This window comes from Mus caroli, unplaced genomic scaffold (genome assembly GCF_978045245.1).
Source record: "Mus caroli unplaced genomic scaffold, Mus_caroli_1 scaffold_5, whole genome shotgun sequence".
NCBI classification, from domain to species: Eukaryota; Metazoa; Chordata; class Mammalia; order Rodentia; family Muridae; genus Mus; species Mus caroli.
In genome coordinates, this window is record NW_028227260.1 from 67795296 (window position 1) to 67821380 (window position 26085).

General features: G+C 43.6%; 1 protein-coding gene across 1 annotated transcript; it reads left to right on the forward strand.

Moving 5' to 3' along the window:
- The first annotated feature begins 10235 nt into the window (after positions 1–10235).
- On the forward strand, positions 10236–16535 carry Slc7a3 (solute carrier family 7 member 3). The gene is made up of 12 exons (XM_021153417.3): positions 10236–10383; positions 11370–11773; positions 12286–12444; positions 12620–12797; positions 12942–13054; positions 13175–13397; positions 13571–13710; positions 13804–13906; positions 14923–15089; positions 15528–15694; positions 15987–16095; positions 16203–16535. The coding sequence occupies exons 2-12, from the start codon at positions 11404–11406 to the stop codon at positions 16331–16333; spliced, it is 1860 nt and encodes a 619-aa protein (XP_021009076.1). The 5' UTR covers positions 10236–10383; positions 11370–11403; the 3' UTR covers positions 16334–16535.
- The last annotated feature ends 9550 nt before the right edge of the window (positions 16536–26085 follow it).

A 26085-nucleotide genomic window follows, 5' to 3' on the forward strand; every position in this document is an offset into this window, starting at 1 on the left:
GAAAATTGAAATAGCTCCTTGTCTCCTAGCAGAGCACCATGGATTAAAGCTGGACTGCAACAACAGGAAGCCTACTGAACAACTGAACAACTCTAGTAAATGATCACTTGGTCAGGGAACAAAAAGAGAAAGAAATGAAAGACTTTCTAGAATTCAATGAAAATGAGGGCACAGCATACCCAAACTTATGGGACACAATGAAAGCAGTGCTAAGAGGAAAGTTCATAGTAGTAAGAGCTTTCATAAAGAAATTGGAGAGATCCCACACTAACAACTTAACAGCATACCTGAAAGCCCTAGAAAAAGAAGCAAACACACCCAAGAAAAGGAGAAGGCAAGAAATAATAAAAAATCAGGGCCGAAATCAATAAATTAGAAAGAAAGAGAATAATAGAAAGAATCAACAAAACCAAGAGCTGGTTCTTTGAGAAAATCAACAAGATAGATAAACCCTTAGCTAAACTAACCAAAAGACAGAGACACAGTTTCCAAATGAGCAAAATCAGAATTGAAAAGGGAGACATTACAACAGAAACTGAGCAAATAAAAAAATGCAAAAGCCTGTACTTCACAAAAACGAAATGGATTCTCTATATAGATACCATTTACCAAAGTTAAATCAAGATCAGGTAAACTATTTATCTTGCATTATATCCCCTAAGGAAATAGAAGCAGTAATTAAAACTCTCCCAACAACAACAAGAACAACAAAAAAGGAAGAAAGAAGGAAAGAAAGAAAGAAAGAAAGAAGCCGGGCGTGGTGGCGCACGCCTTTAATCCCAGCACTCGGGAGGCAGAGGCAGGTGGATTTCTGAGTTCGAGGCCAGCCTGGTCTACAAAGTGAGTTCCAGGACAGCCGGGGCTACACAGAGAAACCCTGTCTCGAAAAACCAAAAAAAAAAAAAAAAGAAAGAAAGAAAGAAGGGAGGGAGGGAGGGAGGGAGGGAGGGAGGGAGGAAGGGAGGAAGGAAGGAAGGAAGGAAGGGAGAAAGAAAGAAAGAAAGAAAGAAAGAAAGAAAGAAAGAAAGAAAGAAAGAAAGAAAGAAAGGAAGGAAGGAAGGAAGGAAGGAAGGAAGGAAGGAAGGAAGGAAGAAAGAAGGAAAGTGAAGAAAGAAAGTGAAGAAAGAAAGAAAAAAGGAAGCCTAGCTGTGCAGTGGTGGCATACGCCTTTGATCCCAGCACTTGGGAGGCAGAGGCAAGCAGATTTCTGAGTTCAAGGCCAGCCTGGTCTACAAAGTGAGTTCCAGGACAGCCAGGGCTACACAGAGGAACCCTGTCTCGAAAAACCAAAAAAAAAAAAAAAAGAAAAAAAAGCAAGCAAGCAAGCAAGCAAGCAAGCAAGCCTAGGGCCAGATTGTTTTAGCACAGAATTCTACCACACTTTCAAAGAAGAGCTAATTCCAATATTTCTCAAACTCTTCACAAAATAGACACAGAAGGAACACTGCCAAACTCATTCTATGAGGTCACAGTCACCCTGATACCTGAACCACACAGAGACACAACAAAGAAAGAATTCTCTTATGAATATTTATGCAAAAATACTCAATAAAGTACTTGAAAACCAAATCCAAGAACACATCATAACATTATTCACCATGATCAAGTAGGCTTTATCTCAAGGATGCAGGGATGGTTCAATATATGAAAATCCATTACCATAATCCACCATATAAATAAAATGAAAGTACCCCCCCCCAAAGAAAAAAACTCCGACGATTGCAAGCTTGTACAACCACTCTGGAAATCAGTCTGGCGGTTCCTCAGAAAACTGGACATAGTACTACCGGAGGATCCAGCAATGCCTCTCCTGGGCATATATCCAGAAGATGTCCCAACCGGTAAGAAGGACACATGCTCCACTATGTTCATAGCAGCCTTATTTATAATAGCCAAAAGCTGGAAAGAACCCAGATGTCCCTCAACAGAGGAATGGATACAGAAAATGTGGTACATTTACACAATGGAGTACTACTCAGCTATTAAAAACAATGAATTTATGAAATTCTTGGGCAAATGGATGTATCTGGAGGATATCATCCTTAGTGAAGTAACCCAATCACAAAAGAAGTCACTTGATATGCACTCACTGATAAGTGGATATTAGCCCAGAAACTTTGAATACCCAAGATACAATTTGCAAAACACAAGAAAATCAAGAATAAGGAAGACCAAAGTGTGGATACTTCATTCCTCCTTAGAATAGGGAACAAGGGGACTGGTGAGATGGCTCAGTGGGTAAGAGCACCCGACTGCTCTTCCGAAGGTCCAGAGTTCAAATCCCAGCAACCACATGGTGGCTCACAACCATCCGTAACGAGATCTGGCGCCTTCTTCTGGAGTGTCTGAAGACAGTTACAGTGAACTTACATATAATAAATAAATAAATCTTTAAAAAAAAAAAGAATAGGGAACAAAACACCCATGGAAAGAGTTACAGAGACAAAGTTTGGAGCTAAGATGAAAGGATGGACCATCTAGAGACTACCCCACCCTGGGATCCATCCCATAATCAGTCTCCAAACCCAGATATTATTGCATATGCCAGCAAGATTTTGCTGAAAGGACCCTGATATAGCTGTCTCTTGTGAGACTATGCCGGGGCCTAGCAAACACAGAAGTGGATGCTCACAGTCAGCTATTGGATGGAACACAGGGCCCCCAATGGAGGAGCTAGAGAAAGTACCCAAGGAGCTAAAGGGGTCTGCAACCCTATAGGTGGAACAACAATATGAACTAACCAGTACCCCAGATCTCTTGACTCTAGCTGCATATATAGCAGAAGATGGCTTAGTCGGCCATCAGTGGAAAGAGAGGCCCCTTGGTATTGCAAACTTTATATGCCTCAGTACAGGGGAATGCCAGGGCCAAGAAGTGGGAGTGGGTGAGTAAGGGGAGCAGGGTGGGGGGTGGGTATAGGAAACTTTCGGGATAGCATTTGAAATGTAAATGAAGAAAATATCTAATAAAAAAGAGAGAAGAAAAAAAAAGAAGGTAAAAAAAAAAACCCACATGCTCCAACATATAACAAGGACACATGCTCCACTATGTTCATAGCAGCCCTATTTATAATAGCCAGGAGCTGGAAAGAACCCAGATATCCCTCAACAGAGGAATGGATACAGAAATTATGGTACATTTACACAATGGAGTACTACTCAACTATTAAAAAGAATGAATTTATGAAATTCCTAGGCAAATCGATGTATGGATCTGGAGGACCCAATCACAAAAGTACAAACAATATATGTACTCACTGATAAGTGGACATTAACCCAAAACCTTCATTTACACAATGAAATACTACTATTCAGCTATTAAAAACAAGGGTATCATGAATTTTCCAGGCAAATGGATGGAATTAGAAAATATCATCCTGAGTGAGGTAACCAGATCCAAAGGACATGCATGTGAGAATGCACTTACTGATAAATGGATATTAGCATGAAGTACAGAACTCCACGTTACAATCCACAGACCCAAAGAATCCAAACAACAAGGAAGGCCCAAAGGAAGATGCTTGAATCTTTCTCAGAAGGGGAAATAAAACAATTGATAGAGGGAGGGAACTGGGTGTGAGAGGGATGTGTGTGTGTGTGTGTTTGTGTGTTTGTAGGTACCTGTAGGGAGAGCAGGGGAGAGAGAACAGAAATTAGTGGTGGGCATTGTGAGCATCTCTTAGGACTCGCCACAGACCTGAGATAGGGTGTGGGGTAGCGAGGCCCTAGGAAGTCTATGGGGGTGACTCTGCTGAGACTCCTAATAGTGGGGGATATGGCACCTGAAGTGGCCACCTCCTGTAGCCAGGAACAACTCCCAGTGGAGCAATAGGGACACTAACCCACCCACAAAACTTTCAACCCCAATTTTATCCTGTTTGCAAGAAAAGCAGGCTGGGCATAGTGGCGCATGCCTTTAATCCCAGCACTCGGGAGGCAGAGGCAGGCAGATTTCTGAGTTCGAGGCCAGCCTGGTCTACAGAGTGAGTTCCAGGACAGCCAGGGCTAACACAGAGAAACCCTGTCTCAAAAAAAAAACAATAACAAAAAAATGCAGGGATGGAGCAGAGACTGAGTGCAGTTCAGCTATCTTCAGATACACACACACCAGAAGAGGGCGTCAGATCTCATTACAGATGCTTGTGAGCCACCATGTGGTTGCTGGGAATTGAACTCAGGACCTCTGGCAGAGCAGTCAGTGCTCTTAACCACTGAGCCATCTCTCTAGCCCTGAGCTTGGGGACTTGTAAGGAAGCGTTTGAGAGAGATTGAGGGCCCCAAAGGGGACAGGAACTCCACAGGAAGACCAACAGAGTCAACTAACCTAGACCCTTCAGGGCTCCCAGAGACTGAGCCACCAACCAAAGAGAGAGTATGGGTGGACCTAGGCCTCCTGAACATACTTAGCAGATGTGCAGCTTGGTCTTCATGCAGGTCCCCCAAGAACTGGAGTGGGGTCTGTCCCTGAATATGTTGCCTGCCTGTGGATCCCATTCCCTTAACTTGTCTGGTCTCAGTGGGAGAGGATGCGCCTAGTCCTGCAGTGACTTGATGTACAGGGTGGGGTGAGATCCAGGGCAACTCCTCTTCTCAGAGGAGAAGGAAAGGGGGGATGGGAAGAGAAGCTGTGTGACTGAGGGACTGGGAGGGGGCAAATATTCCGATGTAAAGTGAATAGATAAATAAAATAATGGAAAACTGTAATCTTATAAAAAAAATCTTTAAAAACCACAAACCTAAACACACACACACACACACAGAGTCGTTACTACTTTAAGTCTTCAAAGTGCACACCTACTCATTAACAGTTTTAGGAAGCTGAGGGCAAAATCACCAGTCCAGCAATTCAGCCAGTACTAGTCTGGCTGCCATTGTTCTTGTTTCCTGACCTCAACTATTAAGAGTGTATCTTTGTGAACTTTAAATTGTTCCTCAAGAGCATTTTAACAAATGCATCTTAACCTAACAGTTTACATCTCTAAATTCTCTCTAAGGTTGGTGGTTGTTACTAACACTCTCCATCTCTAAGTTCTTTGCCAGGGTGGTGACTGAGTCATTAATCTGCTCCTACAGCGATGTTTGAAGAAGATCAAGCACTATAATTGTAAGTGCCAGTGAGAGGTTGGAAGCCCCCTTTGAGTTTTCATACAACTCATAGATTAGGAGGGACTGGAGGGCAAAACTTCACGATCACATGAAGTCCTTAGGTCCCTTAGTCCTTGGGCCTCTGCCTGTCCAGGGTTATGCTAACCTGGTGGTCCACGTTCCTTTTTCAAGGCCTCCAACAAGTGTTACTGTTTTATTTGTTTTCTTTTTGTTTTTTGCTTTTCGAGACAGGGTTTCTCTGTGTAGTCCTGGCTGTCCTGGAACTCACTCTGTAGACCAGGCTGGCCTGGAACTCAGAAATCCGCCTGCCTATGCCTCCGGAGTGTGCCACCACGCCCAGCTGTGTTACTGTTTTAAATATGATACAGTGCCCTCACCTGTCCTCACCATGCTGTGCTTTAAGCCTGTATAGGTATCCATCTCATATAACTGAACCTTTGCAGCTTCAGATAACACTGAAAGCTTTGCAGTCATCCTGGCAGGAGAGAAGGTATTCTAAAGGACACCTGTGCTCCTTCCTTTGGCTGTCAGACTATTGAGACAATGAATTCCAAGGAATGGAATTTCCCCCCAGGAATCTCACGCTGGGGACAGCCAGAGGGGACTTTGTCTTTCTGGAAGAAATTTGACACAACTTGTCAGACCACTTTTCAGGAAAGACTGAGCCTGAGCCCCCACCTTGACCAGGACTGCTAATATATACTTCTTGATGTCTACTTAAGCTTAAGTAAAACTCTTGAGAATGCTCAGAAGATGGGGGTGGGGGAGGGCTGACTCAGGACATAATTGCTCTTCTCCCCAATGTAGCACATCGAATAAATCCCTTTCCTCTGTTTCCCACTATTAATTGTCTCTTTACCTTTCATTAAAAAGCTTGTTGTGGATGCCAGGATTCTCTAGGCTTTGGCCTTAAAATCTCTGTTAATGGTTCATTGTTGCCAACACTGGAGTGAGTGTTGGGAGAAATGAGTAGTTACTAGGAATGGGCACACGGTTTCTTTTGGTGATGAAAATGTTCTTAAATTGATGGTGAAAGGACAACATAAACCCCATTTGTCTCCATTTAAGGACCAGGCCAGATTTCAAGAATGACTGTAAGGCAGCAGCAGCTCCAGGAATAGACCGTAAGTCCCAGAAACTAGGCCGTAAGATACTAGCTCTAGGAACTGACATAAAATCCAGAATGAAATCATAACCACCCCCCCCAAAAAGAACAGCCTGGGGATAACTGAAAGACCCACAACGTGAGGACTCCCTCACGTTCTGACTCAGGAGAGGCGACACCCCAAAATCACCCACAAGAAACGATCTTGCTGCAACTGCAAGAGGATTTTTATTCGAGAGCGTTCTCGGGCCCATGGTCATACACCACGCAGGGGTAGAGGACCATGGCGCCCCGAGTAGTTGAGTAAGGGGGTATTTAAAGGAAGAAACCACAACTCATGGAGGTGGGGAGGGCGTTGTTGGAAAATACCAAAAATACCAGTTAAGAGTCACAAGGAAGCATAAAGTCACAAGTGTCAGGTTATCTCTCAAGACAGTTTCTAAGAGCCCCTAACAATCTAAGAGCCCCTAAAGATAGCACATTTGCATTGCAGGTTCCAGTAATGGTCAGGGTGCCATTCTTTGAATTGAACCCAGGAAGCAGGTAGGTGGAGGAATGTCGCTATCTGTTTTATGACCAGTACCTGGAGCACTAAGCCACAAAGGCTACACTCCCAAGCCTGGGCCCAAAAGCCTCGAATTTTGTTTTTAGTTTGCTATACTTTTTTAATACTTCTTCAATAACCACAAAAAAATTGGGAAATATCTTATCTCAGAATGGGCTATCTGTGCTGGGAAGCTGTATTTCATTGCATGGTTGAATGTTTGTGACATAGGAATACAGACCACTGACCATCTGTGACCGCACCCCCCCCCCAGCACCCACCAATGAAATTTTCAATTATCTATCCTTCTAGATAGTTCCCCTGGTTCACTATAAGAAGGCCTGCATGCCTTTGTCTGGGGTTGCCATTTCAAAGAATGGTTGTGAAGAGTAAAGAATTACTAGCAGCCTGATAGAGTCATAAACACTTGAGTTGTAAACACTTGATCCTCGGACGTCAGCTACTCCCAGAACATTCTTTTTTTTTTTTTTTTTTTTTTTTATTATTTATTGTATGTAAGTACACTGTAGCTGTCTTCAGACACTCCAGAAGAGGGAGCCAGATCTCGTTACGGATGGTTGTGAGCCACCATGTGGTTGCTGGGATTTGAACTCTGGACCTTCGGAAGAGCAGTCGGGTGCTCTTACCCACTGAGCCATCTCACCAGCCCCTCCCAGAACATTCTTAAACAGTTCCTGGAACAACAGAAGAAAGTTCCAACACCCTCTATGGAATGTCACAGTGCCCTGGGTGTGTTGCTTAGTGTAGCATATGACCTAACTGTTCAGCAAATTTATGGTTTTAGACTTCCCCTATTTCCTCCCTCTTCCTCCCTCTGGTTTGTGGTTTTTGCCTTTATAAGCTCTGTAAAATTTCAGTCCGGGGTCGAAACTCCCCTACTCCCTGCGTGGTGTATGAGTCTCGACCCCAGCATGCTGACCTGAGCTCTTGTGGTTACAGCAAATCCAGTCTCAGTGTCCCACTGGGTGCGCCACGTTCCCGAGACTTGAGTGAGGGTCTCCCTTCGGGGGACTTTCAGTTGATCCCCACATGTTGGTTGCTTCTGCAGAATAAATGCTCTTTGTTTTTGCATACTGAGTCTGGGGTCTTCTTTCAGCAGTTTTCGGACCCTTACAATGCATAATTCTTTGACTATATATTAAAACATACTGAGTTGTATTCTTTAAAAGGGTGATTTTTTTCCCCAAGTCTGAACACGGTAAAACAAGGCAGCAGGAGGAGGAGGAGTTCAAGATTATCCTGAGCTACATAGAGAATTCTAGGCTAGCCTGGGCTATGCAAAACCCTGTCGCAATAAAACAAAAATAAAATAAAAATAAAAGCATGGATTTTGGTGGTCACAATGGTGCACACTTGTGATCTTGATACTTGGAAGATGGAGGCAGGGTGATCAAGAGTTATATACAGTTTGGGTTACATGAGACTGTCTCAAAAAAGGATGAACTTCGACATAGACATTCTCTCTATAATTTCATCATTTGCAATAAGTTATACACATTTTTTTTATTATTATTCAGCCCAAATTCCAGGTACTCAGTTCCTAAAGTCCTTGGAATGTCAGAAATGATAAGTATCTTTTTGTATGCTAATGATGACAGCTGGCTGGGGGTTCCAGGATAGCTTCCAGATGGGGGGTTGGTTGCCAGGGGAACCAACTTGTGATTTAAAGGGTTTCAGGAATTATTTGTTTACCGTCTAGTACATTTAAGATACTTGATAAGCCTGGAGGGGGACATCTATTATTAACAAGCCTTATTTTCCAGTGCTTCCAAACATTGCACTTGCTAGATCTTTACACTCCCCTGACCTCATGCATCTTTGGAGGCCCACAGCTCTGCTATCCCTCCTCATTCCTCAAGGCTCTGCTTCAGCCCTTGCGATTCTTTCTCCCAAATGCCTTACAAATGAAGCCTCCCTTGTCATCCCAGTCTGTACTACTTGTCTGACTATCTATCAGTTTGCCAATGAATCTCACAACCTAAGCAATCACTGAGTTTAAGCAGCCGAACTGTTGTTGTAGACACTAATATATTACTTTGAATCTGTGCCAGATAGGAAGACTTGACTTCATACTGCTACTTTAGCATCCCACCAACTCTTTAAAACACACTTATTATATCTACAAATGATAGGTAATTTATGCAAGGCCACAGTGGCTGGCTGAGCTGGGAATTTGACTTAGTTGTAATTTCATATACTGCACCCTTGGTTTCTCTTAATACTGTTCTAATTGTGCTGTGGAGGGTTTCTTTCTCAGATTAGACCATTAAAGACTAGGAGTAAATGTGTTGGCTCCCACCCCCACCTCTGAGGCATTGAAATCAGGTTCTAAGAAAGCACACTCAACCGCTAAGCCAGACCTTCATCCGTCCGAGGATTTTACTCGTGTTTCTTTGGTAGTTGTTATAGCAGCTCTTTAACAAGTGCATTCTTTTCTTAAGTTTCTACAATCTTCTGCGGTTTCCTAGTAATTCCTAGCCTAAAAAGGACCTACTTCTTGCATGAGCTTCACACTTCCTCTTTCTTGTGCATTTGAATGAAGTATAGTACCTATGGGAGGTCAGACCTTAAAACAACAGGCCAGGTTTTATCAGAATGAATGGTGACTCAACGCTAAGTCTGATGCTCCAAACTTCAGCTTAGTCATCAGCAAAATGGAATTAAAAGGGTGGGGCTGCAGCTCATTGGTATAATCTTGGCACTGGGGAGACCTACAGGATTGATCCCCATCACTATAAATCTTAAAAAGTTTCGCTCCTTCAATATTTAAATATTCATAATTTCATATTTAATATTAATGGGCAGGTGGGGAGATGCTACAAATACATTGTGGCCTAGGAATCTACGCGGGGTTAATGATCGGTGTACAGGTGGTTTGAAACTGTCTTCCATTCTCTTGCTGTCTGTATTAGAGAGTGAGAGCAGAGGCAGCAGTCGGGGCTGATGATAGTCTTGCACGGTTCTGAAGGATTTCATGCAGACAAACGTGCTCAGGGAGAAGACACAGTGAGATCGAGACTTGGTGCTATTTGCCCCTCCATCCTTCACACAAACCCAATTCTCTTTATTCACTCCCCTCCCCAGTGCTGCGAATGTTTGCTGATTCTGACTAATCTCGCATAAAGGTAGAAAATACCCATGGGATCTGTGGTCAGGAAGCTTTTTTTTTTTTGTCTTTGACCACCAGAGAGGCAAATGGTTAAAGGCTATCCCTCCTTTCTCACTCCCGGCCATGCCCTGCTTCTTCTTTTTGGTTGGGAAGCAGTCTCAGGCCAAAAGCAACCAATGTTGCAAAGCCATGTGACTGACGGTGTGTGTGTGTGTGTGTGTGTGTGTGTGTGTGTCCGTGTATACACAAGCGAGAGTGCGTTGGTATGTATATTGTGTTGTGTGTCATGTGTAGGGAGAGGGCTTGGGGCTGGGATCCCATGACGTTACTGGCTCCTCCTCCCGGTGAATATAAGGGGCGCTTGGCTTGCAAGGACCCTGAGCTGCGGCATTGAAGCCCAAGGAGCCTAAGTCTGCACACCCAACCCAACTCGACTGAAGTCAGCCTCACAGAACCGGATCTGAGAATTTTTGCTCTCTGGGCTTGCCACGGCTCTCCGGTAAGCCTTTGGGGCTGGCACGTGTGTCAGAGTGGGGAGAGGGAGGCTCCTCTTTTACCTAGGCTTTTCAGGCAACCAGGGCTTGCAGTTGCATCAGCGCAACTGTGACCTGTTGCTGGTAAGACCCTAGCCCAGGAGCCAGGGCTCCCTAGCTCCAGCGCAGTCCCAGACTGTTTCTTCATGGAGCCAAAAAATCTAGATGCTGAGTCTAGGGCCACCGGGCGGGACCCCTAATCGGCCGAGAGGGAAGTGCTAGCGATGTCGGGCTGGTTTTGCCCCCCACCCCCCAGGCGCATCTCCCAATTTCAGAGACCGAAGCCCCGCCTCACTGCTGGTGCTCACTGGTCAGCTTAGCCTAGCCGGAGGAGGTGGGGGAACATTTGCTTTCTCCCGAGGGTGGATCGCCGGGGCTTGGTGAGAAGGGATAAGATTGAGGTCAGTCCCCTCTTCCAGGCGTAGCCATGTCTCTTTGAAGCTCTCTGGGCGCTCACTAAAAGGGATGTGGGTAATAAGTGTAAAAAAAAAAAAAAAAGGTTCTTTCAGAGTTGCCCCGAGTTGAGTTCCGCTTGATTCACCAGGAGCCACAGGCCAGGGAAACAGAAATGTTAGGTTTCAAGGCTGCTGGGCTGGGCTCTAGGGTAAATCCCATAGGTTCTTGGGCAGGAAAAGAAGAAACCTAATGTCCTAGCACTTACTAGAGGCCAACCACTGTGCTATAAAGAGCTTTCTCTAGCTTTTTCTGAAATGGGTCCTTCCACCTGCCTGGGAGATACTGTAATCCCCACTTGCATTATTATTGTAATTCCTACTTGCATATGAAGAAATGGTAATTAGAGGTGAAGTGGCTTGCTTTCTCCTCCTCTGCCCAAACCCCTTTGTCCCTGTAACTCATTCACCTGGTGGAGGGAGTAGGTTTTGTAATTCACTTTTGGAGCTTGGGGGGACAATGAGACCCATTGAAGGGCTTTTGTCTTGTTTTTCACCAGAACCTAGCTAGCATCCTCTTCAATTCCAACTAGAATGCTGTGGCAGGCACTTCGAAGATTTGGTCAAAAGCTGGTGCGGAGACGTGTGTTGGAGCTGGGTATGGGTGAGACACGCCTTGCCAGATGCCTGAGCACCCTCGACTTAGTGGCCCTGGGTGTGGGCAGCACATTAGGTGCAGGTGTGTATGTCCTGGCTGGAGAGGTGGCCAAAGATAAAGCAGGACCATCCATTGTGATCTGCTTTTTGGTGGCTGCTCTGTCCTCTGTGTTGACTGGACTGTGTTATGCTGAATTTGGTGCCCGGGTCCCCGGCTCTGGTTCTGCATATCTCTACAGTTATGTCACCGTAGGTGAACTCTGGGCCTTCACCACCGGCTGGAATCTCATTCTCTCCTACGTCATTGGTGAGATAGATGCTTGGGGTAGGATGGGAGGGATGGATGATTACACAAATAGCAGAGGGATTATGAATCCAGAAATCTGAGTGGAATTTCAGTGAAGTCTAAATTGTCTTTATTTTTCCTAATATCTCAATACTTCTAGATGTTTGTTTGTTTGTTTATTTTGGGTAGGGGTATAGGGAGGGTTTGAAGGTACAGAACAATTGTTCACCTCCGTCTGGTGTTCATTCATTAAGATGCTAGTTAGGGTCTTTAAAATTAATAACAGGAGCTGGGTCTAGAGTTGTACACCTATAATTCCAGCACTCAGAGGCTGAGGTAGGAGGATGAAGAGTTTGTTAAGTCTGAGGCCAGGCTAAGCCTGAGCTACATAGAGAGAACTGTCAAACACACACACAGTAAGGTGGGTAATTGTGGCAGAAATCTGTGAGGCAGATATATAGGAGGGAGGGAATTTGATCTTATAATATTCCTGAGTATTGAGGTTAAGGTAGAAAATACAATTGCTATACCAGGTACAGCCAGTGTGGCCCGGGCTTGGAGCTCTGCTTTTGACAACCTGATTGGAAACCACATCTCTCGGACTCTGAAGGGGACCATCTTGCTGAACATGCCTCATGTTCTTGCAGAATATCCAGATTTCTTTGCCTTGGCCCTTGTGTTGCTGCTCACTGGTGAGGCAAGGGGCAGGGTTGAATGATGGGAGGGGTTGGGCTTGGGAAGCGCTCAAGGGTAATGAGGGGAGGAAAGGAAGCTGGGAAGAGTCTGTCACACAGAGGCAGAAAAAAGGGAAAGCAAGCTTGGAGGAAGGATTTTGTCCTCAGGATCCTGAACAATTTTCTCCCACAGGATTGCTGGTTTTAGGGGCGAGTGAATCAGCCCTGGTTACCAAAGTGTTCACAGGGATGAACCTTTTGGTTCTTGGCTTTGTCATCATCTCTGGCTTCATTAAGGGAGAACAGAGAAACTGGAAGCTCACGAAAGAGGACTATTGCTTGACCATGAGTGAATCCAATGACACTTGTAGGTAAGAGAGCCACAAAGCTGGGACCATAATGGGGGAGGAGGAGGAATCCAGAATGGGAATGGGAGACAATGAACAGCTGGGCATCAGAAAAGGGATGCACTTAGCTGAACACTCTTACTGATTCTCTTCTTTCTTGCACTCTAGCTTGGACTCTATGGGCTCTGGAGGTTTCATGCCTTTTGGCTTTGAAGGGATTCTCCGTGGCGCTGCTACCTGTTTCTATGCCTTCGTTGGTTTTGACTGTATTGCAACCACCGGTAACAGTAACACAATCTTGGCTGGTCTTGGGTGCAATGTGTGAACTTACAGATTGGGGGTGGCAGAGGAGGAAGCCTACTTCCCTGGTTTAGAACTCTGTGCCTTGTGTTTTCTTACAGGGGAAGAGGCTCAGAATCCCCAGCGTTCCATCCCCATGGGTATTGTGATCTCGCTGTCCATCTGCTTTCTGGCTTACTTTGGTGTGTCTTCAGCACTTACCCTCATGATGCCTTACTACAAGCTTCAGCCTGAGAGCCCTCTGCCTGAAGCATTTTCCTATGTTGGCTGGGAGCCTGCCCGCTACTTGGTGGCTATTGGTTCCCTCTGTGCACTTTCTACTAGGTCAGTGTTAAATATTTCTTTGCCCCGTGGCTGTAGTTTCCAGCTATGTCCATTTTGTGCCAGAGAATGTTCCTTAGAAAGGCTAGGAAAGGGAGGTGGAAATGCTATAAACACACAGGCTTGGAGCAGATACGCTGATGAACTCATTCCTCTTGGATATTGTCTTTTTTCAGCCTTTTGGGCTCTATGTTTCCTATGCCTCGGGTGATCTATTCAATGGCAGAAGATGGCCTCCTGTTCCGTGTCCTTGCTAAGGTTCACAGTGTCACACATACACCCATTGTGGCCACCTTGGTATCTGGTGTTATTGCAGGTAACAAAGCCAAATCAAACCCACCCCTTTTTGTTGTTCCCCAACTCCGTTAACTTCACCCTTCACTCACTTGCTTCTGCCTGCTGATTTTAGCGTTCATGGCATTCCTCTTTGAACTCACTGATCTCGTGGACCTCATGTCAATCGGGACTCTGCTTGCTTACTCCCTGGTGTCCATTTGTGTTCTCATCCTCAGGTAAGACTTGTGTTTGTATGTCTCGGTGAGGCAGGATATTATGTCCACTCCCTCCTTCTGTCATCCTGACTCTCCTTGAGTAATTTGGCCATTTGGCTCTATCCAAAAGAGCACCCCTCCATCGCCTGTGTTTTTTTGCATATCCATGTAGATGCATGTACATGTGTGTGTGTGTGTGTGTGTGGAGGCCAGAGGTCAGAGTTAGGTGTCTGCCTACATCCCTCTCCACCTTATTTTTGAGATGGCATCTCTCAGTGAATCTGGAACTCACTGGTTGCCTAGGTTGGCTGGCTAGTAAATTCTACAATCCTACCTAGCTCCAACTCACTAGCACTGGGGCTACAAGACACCTGGGTTTTATATGAATGTTGGAGATCTGAACTCAAGTCTGTTTGTGTGGTAAACACTTGAATATTAAAACCTCTCTCTCTCTCTCTCTCTCTCTCTCTCTCCCTCTCTCTCTCTCTCTCCCTCTCCCTCTCCCTCCCTCTCCCTCTCCCTCTCCCTCTCCCTCTCCCTCTCCCTCTCCCTCTCCCTCTCCCTCTCCCTCTCCCTCTCCCTCTCCCTCTCCCTCTCCCTCTCCCTCTCCCTCTCCCTCCCCCTCCCCCTCCCCCTCTCCCTCTCCCTCTCCCTCTCCCTCTCCCTCTCCCTCTCCCTCCCCCTCCCCCTCCCCCTCCTCCTCTCCGTCTCTCTCTCTTTGTGTGTGTGTGTGTATCTGTCTGTCTATGTGTACCCTTGGAGGTCAGAAGAAGACATTGAATCCCCTGAAGCTAGTTATGGGTGGTTGTGAGCTAGCCAATGTAGGTGCTAGGAACTGAACGCAGGTCCTCTTCAAGAAAAGTCAAAACTTTTAACTGCTAAGCTGTCTCTGAAGCCCGCTGGCAGATGCTTTTATAGGCTAAGCCATCTCTCCAGCCTAAGCTTGTACCTTTAATGGTGATAAAGAAGCTACCTAAAAAGAAAGTAGTGGATGGTAAAGAATTATTCTTAAAATTGTTTCCTTACTCTTGCCACAGATATCAGCCTGACCAGGAAATGAGGAGTGTTGAAAAGGAAATGGAATTGCAAGAGGAGGAGACACTTGAAGCAGAGAAGCTGACTGTCCAGGCTCTGTTTTGTCCCGTCAACTCCATCCCCACACTCCTTTCTGGCCGAGTTGTCTATGTTTGCTCCTCACTGCTTGGTGAGCAGTGGATTTTTTTCTTTTCTTTTTCTTTTTTGTTTAGGATTTATTGATTTTTTTTTTTTATATGTGTGAATATTTTGCCTGAATGAATGTATATGTACTGTGTGCATGCCTGGTAACTACATAGGTCAGAAAAAGGCTTCTGATCCTTTGGAAATGGAGTTATAGATGGTTGTAAGTTGCCATAGGAGTGCTGGGAACAAGTCTTCTGCAAGAGCAGCAAGTGTTCTTAACTGTTGAGCCATCTCTCTAGTTCCAAGTGTGGCCTTTTTCTTTGGGATGATTTGATGAGATCAGTAAGGTAGGGTAGATATTGTCTGGTGGCATTTGGTGAGGTCTAGCAAGAGGGTAACCCTCCTTGGAATGGGATGCCTTACATCTTAGCATATTGATTTCAAGAGTTGGTTTTGATGCCTCTCAACTTGACTTTTGAAGCCGTACTACTAACTGTTCTTTGCCTGGTGCTGACCTGGTGGACAACTCCACTTCGTTCTGGAGACCCAGTGTGGGTCACAGTGGTTGTGCTGATCCTGGGGCTCATTCTTGCAATTTCTGGGGTCATCTGGAGACAGCCACAGAACTGCACTCCCCTTCACTTTAAGGTAAATGATGTTTCTTACCCCCTCACCAATTCATCTTGGGACAATTAGGGCTTGTAGCTTATGTTCTTTAATTGGACACAAGAAGGTAATGTCAGAGCTGGTTAGGCCAGACTCCTTGCTGATATTCTCTCACATTCTGGATTTGAAGAGTCTAATAATATAAGAGATAAATGAGTGGCTGCCGAAATCCAGAGCGTGAGTAGGGCTTGAACTTGACCTGTTCTGCCCCCAGTAGGGTAAGGATCTCTTTGTAGGTCATTGAGTTGTATGAAGATTTATCTTTGTTTTGCAGGTGCCTGCTGTTCCTCTACTCCCACTGGTGAGCATCTTTGTGAATGTTTACCTGATGATGCAAATGTCAGCTGGCACTTGGGCCCGATTTGGGATCTGGATGCTGATTGGTAGGTGTCTGCTTTGAAGAGTAAGCCTCTTAGGTGACCTATCCTTACTCCTCTCCCTCTGGATCTCCAGTTGGAAACCTCACCTTACAGTTGTCTATCCCTACTAGGATTTGCTATCTACTTTGGCTATGGGATCCAACACAGTGTGGAAGAAGTTAAGAATCATCAAACTCTACCCAAAACAAGGGCCCAAACTATAGACCTTGATCTCACAACTTCCTGTGTTCACAGCATTTGACCTAACCATACCTAATTGTTGTCTAGTTCTCCTCCTACACAATAATGGAGAGTACTCTTGATCCCACGAAGAGCTGGGCCTCTCATGTGCTGTTAGTGATGGATATGAAATAATGCTCTGTATTTCTTGTGAAATGATGGCTATGTCTTTGCTGTTTCTCATTTGTTTTTAACTTGGATACTGTGAAATAGTCTCTGTAGTTGTTTCCTGGCTTTGAAAAAAAATGTTATTAAAAGAAAATTGTAAAAAAAAAAAAAAAAACAAACCAAAATACCTGTCCTGTTCTTTGCTTATTAGAGATGATATAAAGCTTAGCTTTAAGACTGGGAAAGATTCAGAGAAGTGTCTTGTGTCTTTTTCTCTAGCTGTCACAAAATTTTCTGCTGTTCCTGGGTATATGCCTTCTGGACCAGGGTTTGGAGAGGATAGTAAAGACTGCCTAGGTACAAACACCTTTAAAAACTATTCATTTACCTATTTATTTAACAAATATGTAAAATTTTAGACCTTGTGCTGAGAGCCAGTGACACAAACAGTAAACCTTTGCTCTAGTCTCACAGTCTAGTGAGGGGAACAAACAGGTAAACACGAATATAAAATGATGAGTTGATTCAGGGCAGGATGAGAGATGAGGAAGCACAAAGGACCACATTTGACCTGAGTGCTTAAGCAGTAGACTGAAGGGAGGGTATGATTGCCAGGGAACAGTACAGGAAACAACCGAATTAGGATAAAACAGATTCTCTGTGACCTGACTGCAGTTGTAGTGTAGCTGGAAGTAACATGGGAATAACATAGTAACGAATTGTGAGTGTGTGTGTGTGTGTGTGTGTGTGTGTGTGTGTGTAAGAGATAGTCACAATTTCCTAGCAGGGTGATGAATTTTTAGTTTGGCAGCAACAGGAGCTTGGCAGTAGCTGGGAAGCTAGAGCAGGGAGCTAATGCTACCATTTATTGAGTATTTATGCCAGATTTATGAATCTCATTTTGTTATTAGCCTGTGAAGTAGATCTAATTGTATTTTACAGATGAAAGGACAGGATTTAGGCCAGTGTGCCCTAGTAACATAAGTTCAAGAGACTGAGGTCGGAAGGAAATTCAGTCACAGGACTAATGTGTTTAGAAAGCTGTGTGTGAGTTGAGTATCACAGAGGTAAAGATAGTCAGCAGCTAGAGCTAGAGTTTCTAGGGTTACAGATTTAAAAGTCATCTACACAGGTCATATGTGATAGAAGCTTTGCGGAACTAAAGATTTGTCTCAGGATAAAACAGAAAAATGTAGCAGAAGTTCTATAATTTCCTTTATACATAAGGAGCTGTTACGAGTCAGTAGAAAGATAAATATCCTGGTAGAAAACTGAGTACTAGTTAACGTCATTTCCAGAAAACAGATGACAAATACAAGATCCTTAACCTTACTTATTAAAAACAAAAAGTGGCTATCAACTTGAGAGTATGAAGTGGTAGGATGGCTAAGGGGGAGGAGGAGAGTGATACAAGTCTCAATAAAAAAAATAAAAATCTATTCCAAATAAAAGCATTTGAAGTAAATATGAGGCTGGATTGATGGTTCAGTGGTTAGGAGCACAGGTTGTGTAGCGCCAGGGAAATGTTTGTGATGTTTCCCAAAACAGAGTAGCCAAGCTGATATAATTCACAGTAGGCTCTTTATTTTATTTGAACTAGCCCCCACCCCCACCCCAGTGCACCGCTGTCATGCAGGACTGTTTTGTTCATGGAGGAGCCCTGAATGTGAATGTCTAGTAAGCAGCAAGCGGGCTGCGGTGGGGGCTGGTGTGTGTGTGTAAGCATCTGATTGGAAAGCTATTGTTGCCTTTAACATAATAGCTGGTGTGGGGAGTCATATCATAAACTTAATTTTTGTTTTTCTCACCATTAGTGGTCATTAGGCAGAGGGTGGGCTTGTAACCTGGGGGTATAAGCCTGAAGTTGGGGGAATAACCTGAAGACACAGGTCTTGTTCAAGACTAGCCCACAGACTGGAGCTAAGGTCAGGTTTTGTTGGGGGCCAACCTGAAAACTAATGCTAGGTACCAGCCTGTTAGTTTATCTGAGTTCCAACTTAGATCAGGTTCTTTAAAATAGAGTCTGAACTTAAAAGATTTGGCCTCGCCGGGTAGTGGTGCTACACACCTTTAAATCGCAGCACTTGGAAGGCAGAGGCAGGCGGATTTCTGAGTTTGAGGCCAGTCTGGTGTACAGAAGTGAGTTCCAGGACAGCCAGGGCTACACAGAGAAACCCTGTCTTGAAAAAAAAAAAAAAAAAAGATTTGACCTCTCAGTTGCTCTTCCAGGGAACCTAAGTTCAATTCCCAGCACCCACATAGTGGCCCACAAACATATCTCCAGTTCTGGGTGATCGATCCTACGCCCTCTTCTGGCCTTTTCAGGCACCAGGCATGCACATGATGCACAGAAATGCAACCAGGCAAAACACTCACACACATATAATCTCTCTTATTAAAGCTTATGGGCTTCATGTATGTTAGGCAAGTGGATTATTAGCTGAACCACATCCCTTAGCTAAATATACCTATTTTATTTTATTTTTTTATTTTTGTTTTTCAGACAGGGTTTTTTCTGTGTAGCCTTGGCTGTCCTGGAACTCACTTTGTAGATCAGGCTGTTCTTGAACTCAGAAATCTGCCTGCCTCTGCCTCCCAAGTGCTGGGATTAAAGGTCTGGCTTATTTATTTATTTATTTATTTATTTTTGAGACAAGGTTTCTCTGGGTAGTCCTGGCTGTCCTTGAATTTACTCTTTAGATGCCTGAGACTGGCCTCAAACTCAGAGATCTGCCTGCCTCTGCCTCCTGAGTGCTGGAATTAGAGGTATTCACCACTGCCTGGCAAATATGCTTATTTTCAAAAGAAAATATTTTTACTAATATCTAAAATGGAAAAGGGAGTACTTTCCTAATATACACTAAAATAGTTATTCAACTATTTAAAAATGTTTGACTGTGCAGGACCTAAAATAATCACCTATCATATACTGGAAACATTCATATAGCTAACATAGTGAATAAGCTCTTGAAGATGACATGGAAAATTGTTTTAGGAATGCTCTAATCTTGATTTTCTTGAGATGACAGATAAAGCTGACCTAAATAAACAAAAAGACAGAAAGTAGGAAGTCAGAAGTCTCCCCAGACAGGTGTGCATGAATTACCATGAAATTTCACGTTAAGTCTCAGGTGGTTTGAGGAAGTCTTTGTTGAAGTTAAGGCTTTTTCTGCGGTTTAAAAATGACCTGTAAGGGGCTGGAGAGATGGCTCAGCGGTTAAAAGCACTGACTGCTCCTCCAAAGGTCCTGAGTTCAAATCCCAGCAACCACATGGTGGCTCACAACCATGTGTAATGAAATCTGATGCCCTCTTCTGGTGTGTCTGAAGACAGCTACAGTGTACTTATATATAATAATAAATAAATCTTTAAAAAACCAAACGACCTGTAAAATGAGCCAAATGTGGTAGTATAGGTGTGCCAGCTCAACATTTAGGGGGTGGGGGCAGGAAGGGTAGGAGTTCTGGGTCATTTTTGGCTAGTGAGTTTGAGGTCAGCCTGGGCAATAAGAGACACTTCTTCTTTTTTTTTTTTTTTAAAGATTTATTTATTTATTATATGTAAGTACACTGTAGCTGTCTTCAGACACCCCAGAAGAGGGTGCCAGATCTCGTTGCGGATGGTTGTGAGCCACCATGTGGTTGCTGGGATTTGAACTCTGGACCTTCGGAAGAGCAGTCGGGTGCTCTTACCCACTGAGCCATCTCACCAGCCCGAGACACTTCTTAAAACAATCAAAAGGGGTAAAAACGTGTCAATTTGGAAATTGGGAGGGAAATTTGTGCATAAAAGCAACAAGATGGGAAAGCTTAATGTTCAGTTTGTCCACAGCCCAGGATTTTTTGAATGAGTAAAGTGAAAAACGTAAGGAAGAGCAGATTCCATTAAGGCAAAGCCCTGTGGGGAGTGTGGCAGCAGGTGAGTGCTGGGCTGGGCAGATGGAGCTAGATAACGATACCCCACACACAGTTAGATAGGAAGAATGAGTCCTACTGCTTGTTCGGTAGCACTTTAGTTTAACCGTATTTTCCAACACCTCAAAGAACTAGAGAGAGGAATTCAAAACCTAGAAATGATATGCTATTACCCAGTAGGATGAATATAGGTAATGATAATATACTACATATTTCAAAAAGATAGAAGAAAGGATTTTGGATGTTTTTATCATTTTCTCATTTCTATGAACAAATATTGGACAAAAAAAGAGACAACTTAATAAGGAGTTTCTTTTTCCTTTTCTCGAAGTTTGCAGAGATGTAGCTCATCGTGAAGAGAATGCATGGTGAAAAGAGCAGCTTGGTCTGTGGTGCCAACCAGAAAGATAATGCTCAGCTAGATTTCTCTATTTTCCCTTCTAATTCCGCCTGAGACCCCAGCCCAGGTGATGGTGCTGTCCATATGAAGGGAGGGTTTTTCATCCTCAGTTAATCTCTCTGGAAACTCCCTCAAAGACACGCTCAAAAGTACATCACCTGGGTGATTCCAAACCCAGTCAAATTGACAATGAAATTTAAACCATTACAATAGATACTTTACTCTGTTTTATTTTTTAATTAATTCCCTTTTGAAAGGATTTTTATTATTTTAATTATGTCTATGTGTGTGTGGGCGGCGGGGGTGGGGGAGAGTACCTGTGGATGAATGCAAGTGCCCATAGAGGTCAGAGACGTGAGAACCCCCCCCCCCCCAGACCTGGGGTTACAGGCAGTTGTTAGCCACCTAATGTGGGGGCTGAGAATTGAATTCGGGTCCTCAGGAAGAGCTAGCTGTATTTGCTCTCAATGACTGATCCATTTCTCCAGCCCCTAATTAATTCTTTTAAAGTTAACATATAAACTAATTTAGATTTAGCTGGGTGTGGTGATATTGCCTTGAATTCAGTGCTTAAGAGTTTAGTGCTAATCCCAGCACTCGGGAGGCAGAGGCAGGCGGATTTCTGAGTTCGAGGCCAGCCTGGTCTACAAAGTGAGTTCCAGGACAGCCAGAGCTATACAGAGAAACCCTGTCTCGAAAAAAAAAAAAAAAAAAAAAAGAGTTTAGTGCTGTATGAGTTGGAGGCCAGCTTGGTCTACAGAGCCAGTTTCAGACCAGCCTGAGCTACAAAAGTAAGACCCCCATCTCAAAACCAAAACCAACCAACCAAACCAAAACAAAACCCCAAAACAAAAAAGCCCTTAAAAAAGCTTTTGTTTATTCTTTGATAATTTAATGCTTGTGTGGAATGTATCTTGAAACTACCGATCCCCAATTTGTCTCTCTTGTACTGCCCCCCCATAGCTCTCTCACCTTCATATCTTCTTGTTTGCTTCGTTTGTTTGTTTATTTTTATTTATTCACTCCCAATCACTGCCCCGCCCCCTGTCACCCCTTCTTACAATCCTTCTCCCCTCTTGCCTACCCTTCTCCCCTCTAGGCTGGGGCCCCCTGGGTATCCCTCCATATCCAGTCTCTACAAGGTTAGGCACTTCCTTTGTTTGTTTGTTTTTGTCTTCTCCTTTCTTTGTGATTCACTGAGTTCAATTAGTGCTGCCTGCTGGAATGTCATTTGATCTTGTGGGCTTGATCTTCTGCAGGTAAACATGGTTTCTGTGAATTCATCAGTATGATGACCATAAGACAGCATTTCACAGCATCTCCCCCATCAGATGGCCCATGCTTTCTCTTTCTGCTGCTCTCTCTTTCCCCCGAGCCTTGGTTGGAGTTTCTTTCTTTCTTTTTTTTTTTAAGTACTTATTTTTTAGACAGGCTACCCTTGATCTTGCTATTACATGTAGCTAAGGATGACTTTGAACTGATCTTCTCACTTCCACTTCCTGAGTGCTAGGATTTATAGGCATGTGTTATGGTACCTGGTTTTGTGCCTTCTAGGACACCAGTCTACCAACTCCATTGCCCTTTGGGTATACATCTAAGACTCATTTACCATACTTTGAACATTATAGCAGATACACCTGTATCATATTACCACATGGCACCCAATTAATATGTACATTGTGGTATTGGTATAGTGGTAGAGCTCTGGCCTAGCATACCAATCAATATCCTGGGATTCTATCTCTGAAAACTAACAGAGAGGGGGATAAAAGATTGAGGGAAAGCTGGGTGTGGTGGCGCACGCCTTTAATCCCAGCACTTGGGAGGCAGAGGCAGGAGGATTTCTGAGTTCGAGGCCAGCCTGGTGTACAGAAGTGAGTTCCAGGACAGCCAGGGCTACACAGAGAAAGCCTGTCTCGAAAAACAAAAACAAAAACAAAAAGATTGAGGGAGAGGGAGAGATCTGAGAGAGACTATGTGGGCATGGTGGTACATTTCTAGCATCTTAGCATCAGGAAACAAAGGCAGGAATATCACTAGTTTAAGGCTAGCCTTGCCCACCCCCCTCCAAATAAAAAAAACAAAGCAAAGAGACGTGGCACATGTTTGAGCAGCTGGAGGTGCTAATAACCCTGATTTGATCATTATATATTGTATACACTGTGTATTGAAGGATTATCCTATACCTTATAAATGTATATAATTATGAGTCGGGCTGGAGAGATGGCTCAGCAGTTAAGAGCACCGACTGCTCTTCCAGACGTCCTGAGTTCAATTCCCAGCAACCACATGGTGGCTCACAACCATCTGTAATGAGATCTGATGCCCTCTTCTGGTGAGTCTGAAGAGAGCAATGGTGTACTCATATACATAAAATAAATAAATACATCTTTAAAATTATGTGTCACTCATGTAGCCAGACAATAGAGCTTGCCAGAATTGAGGCTTCTGAAATCACTAATTCAAACAGGTTCTTCACCTACAACTTGCTGTGCTTCCCCCGCTCACGTGTTCAAATAACCCCACTACAGTCCTTTGACATCAGGTGATGCCTCCATAAACATTACGGAGACCTCCCACAATACCTTCTCTTTTCATCATTCTCTTTCAGACTTTGCTTGCTTTCTTACCCACCTAAATTCCTGCATTTATATTGTTAGTATCACTATTTTGCAAATGCTTCCAACTTGCCAGTCAAAACTCCAGATTCCCTTCCAACCCCTGCTGGAAAATATTCATAGCTGCACTTTAACCTGTGCAAACCAGTATTGTTGAGGACATGACTGGGCACATTAATGATGGTCACACATGTATGTGGTTGAAAATGCTCTCGTCTTGCTCTTTTAAACTGCTTGTTCTTACCTCATTTGTATTTGTCACATCATTCCCTCCTACTCTCATTCTTAAGTTTGCCGCCTATTTGGTTGGGGAAAACATAAGCCAATCAAATAAAAACTTCATCTTTCTGTGTGTGTGTTTTTTTTCCTTGTGAACATTAACTTAACTTTTTTTTCTTTAAATGATAAAAACAAGTGTTCATGGCGGCTGGAGAGATGGCTCAGTGGTTAAGAGCACTGGCTATTTTTCCAGAGGTCCTAAATTCAGTTCCCAGCAACCACATGGTGGCCCATTTATAATGAGCTCTAGTGCCCTCTTCTGGTGTGTCTGAAGACAATGACAGTGCACTCATATACATAAAACAAACAAACAAATCCCCAGAGGTTCATTGTACAGAGACTAAGGATACAGAAAAATATAAAGAAAAGGTAGGCGAAGGGTATACTCAGTGGCAGTGCTTTGCCTGTCATACATGAACCCCTAGGTCTGATTCTCAGTAGTTGAAAAGGAGCGAATTCTCCTAAATTCCACGCCTCAAAGGTAGATACATGGGCACTTCAGTACTACTCTTTTTTTTTCTTATCTTTTTTTTTTTTAAGATTTATTTATTTATTATAGGTAAGTACACTGTAGCTGTCTTCAGACTCACCAGAAGAGGGTGTCAGACCTCATTTCGGGTGGTTGTGAGCCACCATGTGATTGCTGGGATTTGAACTCTAGACCTTCGGAAGAGCAGTCGGGTGCTCTTACCCACTGAGCCATCTCACCAGCCTCCAGTACTACTCTTCAAGACATGATTCCAACATGAATGTAGTTTTAGCTAAGTGCTTATCTTCTCGATAAAATTTTGTTTTTAAAATCTAACATTTTATTTATTATTGTTGTCTGTATGTGCACGATATGTGTGTGAGCCTTCATGCCACAAGCATGTCTGTGGGAGCAAGGAAGCAGTTTGTGGAGTTGGTTCTCTCCTTCCACATTTATGTGAGGTCTAGGGATTGAACTCAGGTTTCTGGGCTTGCAGGACAAGCACTTTAACCAGCTGAGCTATCTTTTTTTTGTTGTTGTTTTTAAGATTATTTATTATATGTGAGTACACTGTAGCTGTCTTCAGACACTCCAGAAAAGGGCATAGGATCTCATTACAGATGGTTGTGAGCCACCAAGTAGTTGCTGGGATTTGAACTCAGGACCTCTGGAAGAGCAGCCAGTGCTCTTAGCCGCTGAGCCATCTTTCCAGCCCCAGCTGAGCTATCTTGTTAGCCTTTTTATACTTCTTTACATTTTTAAAATTATTTCCTATTTTTTCTTTTCTCATGTGCATTTGTACATGCATGTTGTGCATATGTATAGATATACACACATGTGTGGGTGCAAATATATGTAGGCATGCATACATGCAAAGGCCCAAAGTTGATGTCAGAAATCATGCTCGATAGCCCTGCCACCTTATTGTTTTGAGGCAGGGTTTCTCAGTCAAATCCAGAGTTTGCAAATAGAGCTAGAAAGGGTGAGCTTATTGAGCAGCAAGTCTCAGAAGCTGAAAACATACTAGGCCTAGATTAGATTGTATGGCGGTTAGCAGACAGTGGCAGTAAGCCTTGGAAATGACAATTACTTCATGTGAATAAAAGTTCTTTTATACACATATATATTGTAAAATCTTTTCTAGTCTTTTTTTTTCTTTCCCCTTTGTGTATTTGCCATTTGTAAGGATTTATTTTTAGTATTTTTGAAACTTATTTGGGGCCAAGACATGCTGGGCACATGCCTTTAACCCCAGCAGGCAAATCTTTGTGAATTTGAGGCAAGCCTAGTCTAATAATAAAAATATAATAATAATAATAATAATAATGAATTCCAGAGATGGCTATATAGTGAGAGTTTATCTCAGAAATAGAAAGGACAGCAATCAGTCTATTAGGGCTGAGCCTAGAGCAGTTGTCTAGCATGTGTGAAGCCCTAGGTTTAATCCTCATGGTTGAAAAACAAAAGAAACAAACAAACAAAACCACAACAAGACAATTTCATCCCAAATATGCCTCCCACCCCCAAAAAACATCCCCTATTATTTTCCTTTGTGATTCTGGCTCTAGATAATGCTCTAGAATTTAGTTTGGTTTGTTAAATAGTAAGGATCTTTTTTTTAAATTAGGTATTTATTTCATTTACATTTCCAATGCTATCCCAAAAGTCCCCCACACCCTCCCACACCCACTCCCACTTCTTGGCCCTGGCGTTCCCCTGTACTGAGGCAAATAAAGTTTGCACGACCAATGGGCCTCTCTTTCCACTAGGTCATCTTCTGATACATATGCAGCTAGAGACATGAGCTTTGGGGGGTACTGGTTAGTTCATATTGTTGTTCCACCTATAGGGTTGCAGATCTCCCCAGCTCCTTGGGTACTTTCTCTAGCTCCTCCATTGGGGGCCCTGTGTTCCATCTTATAGATGACTGTGAGCATCCACTTCTGTGTTTGCTAGGCCCTGGCATAGTCTCACAAGAGGCAGCTA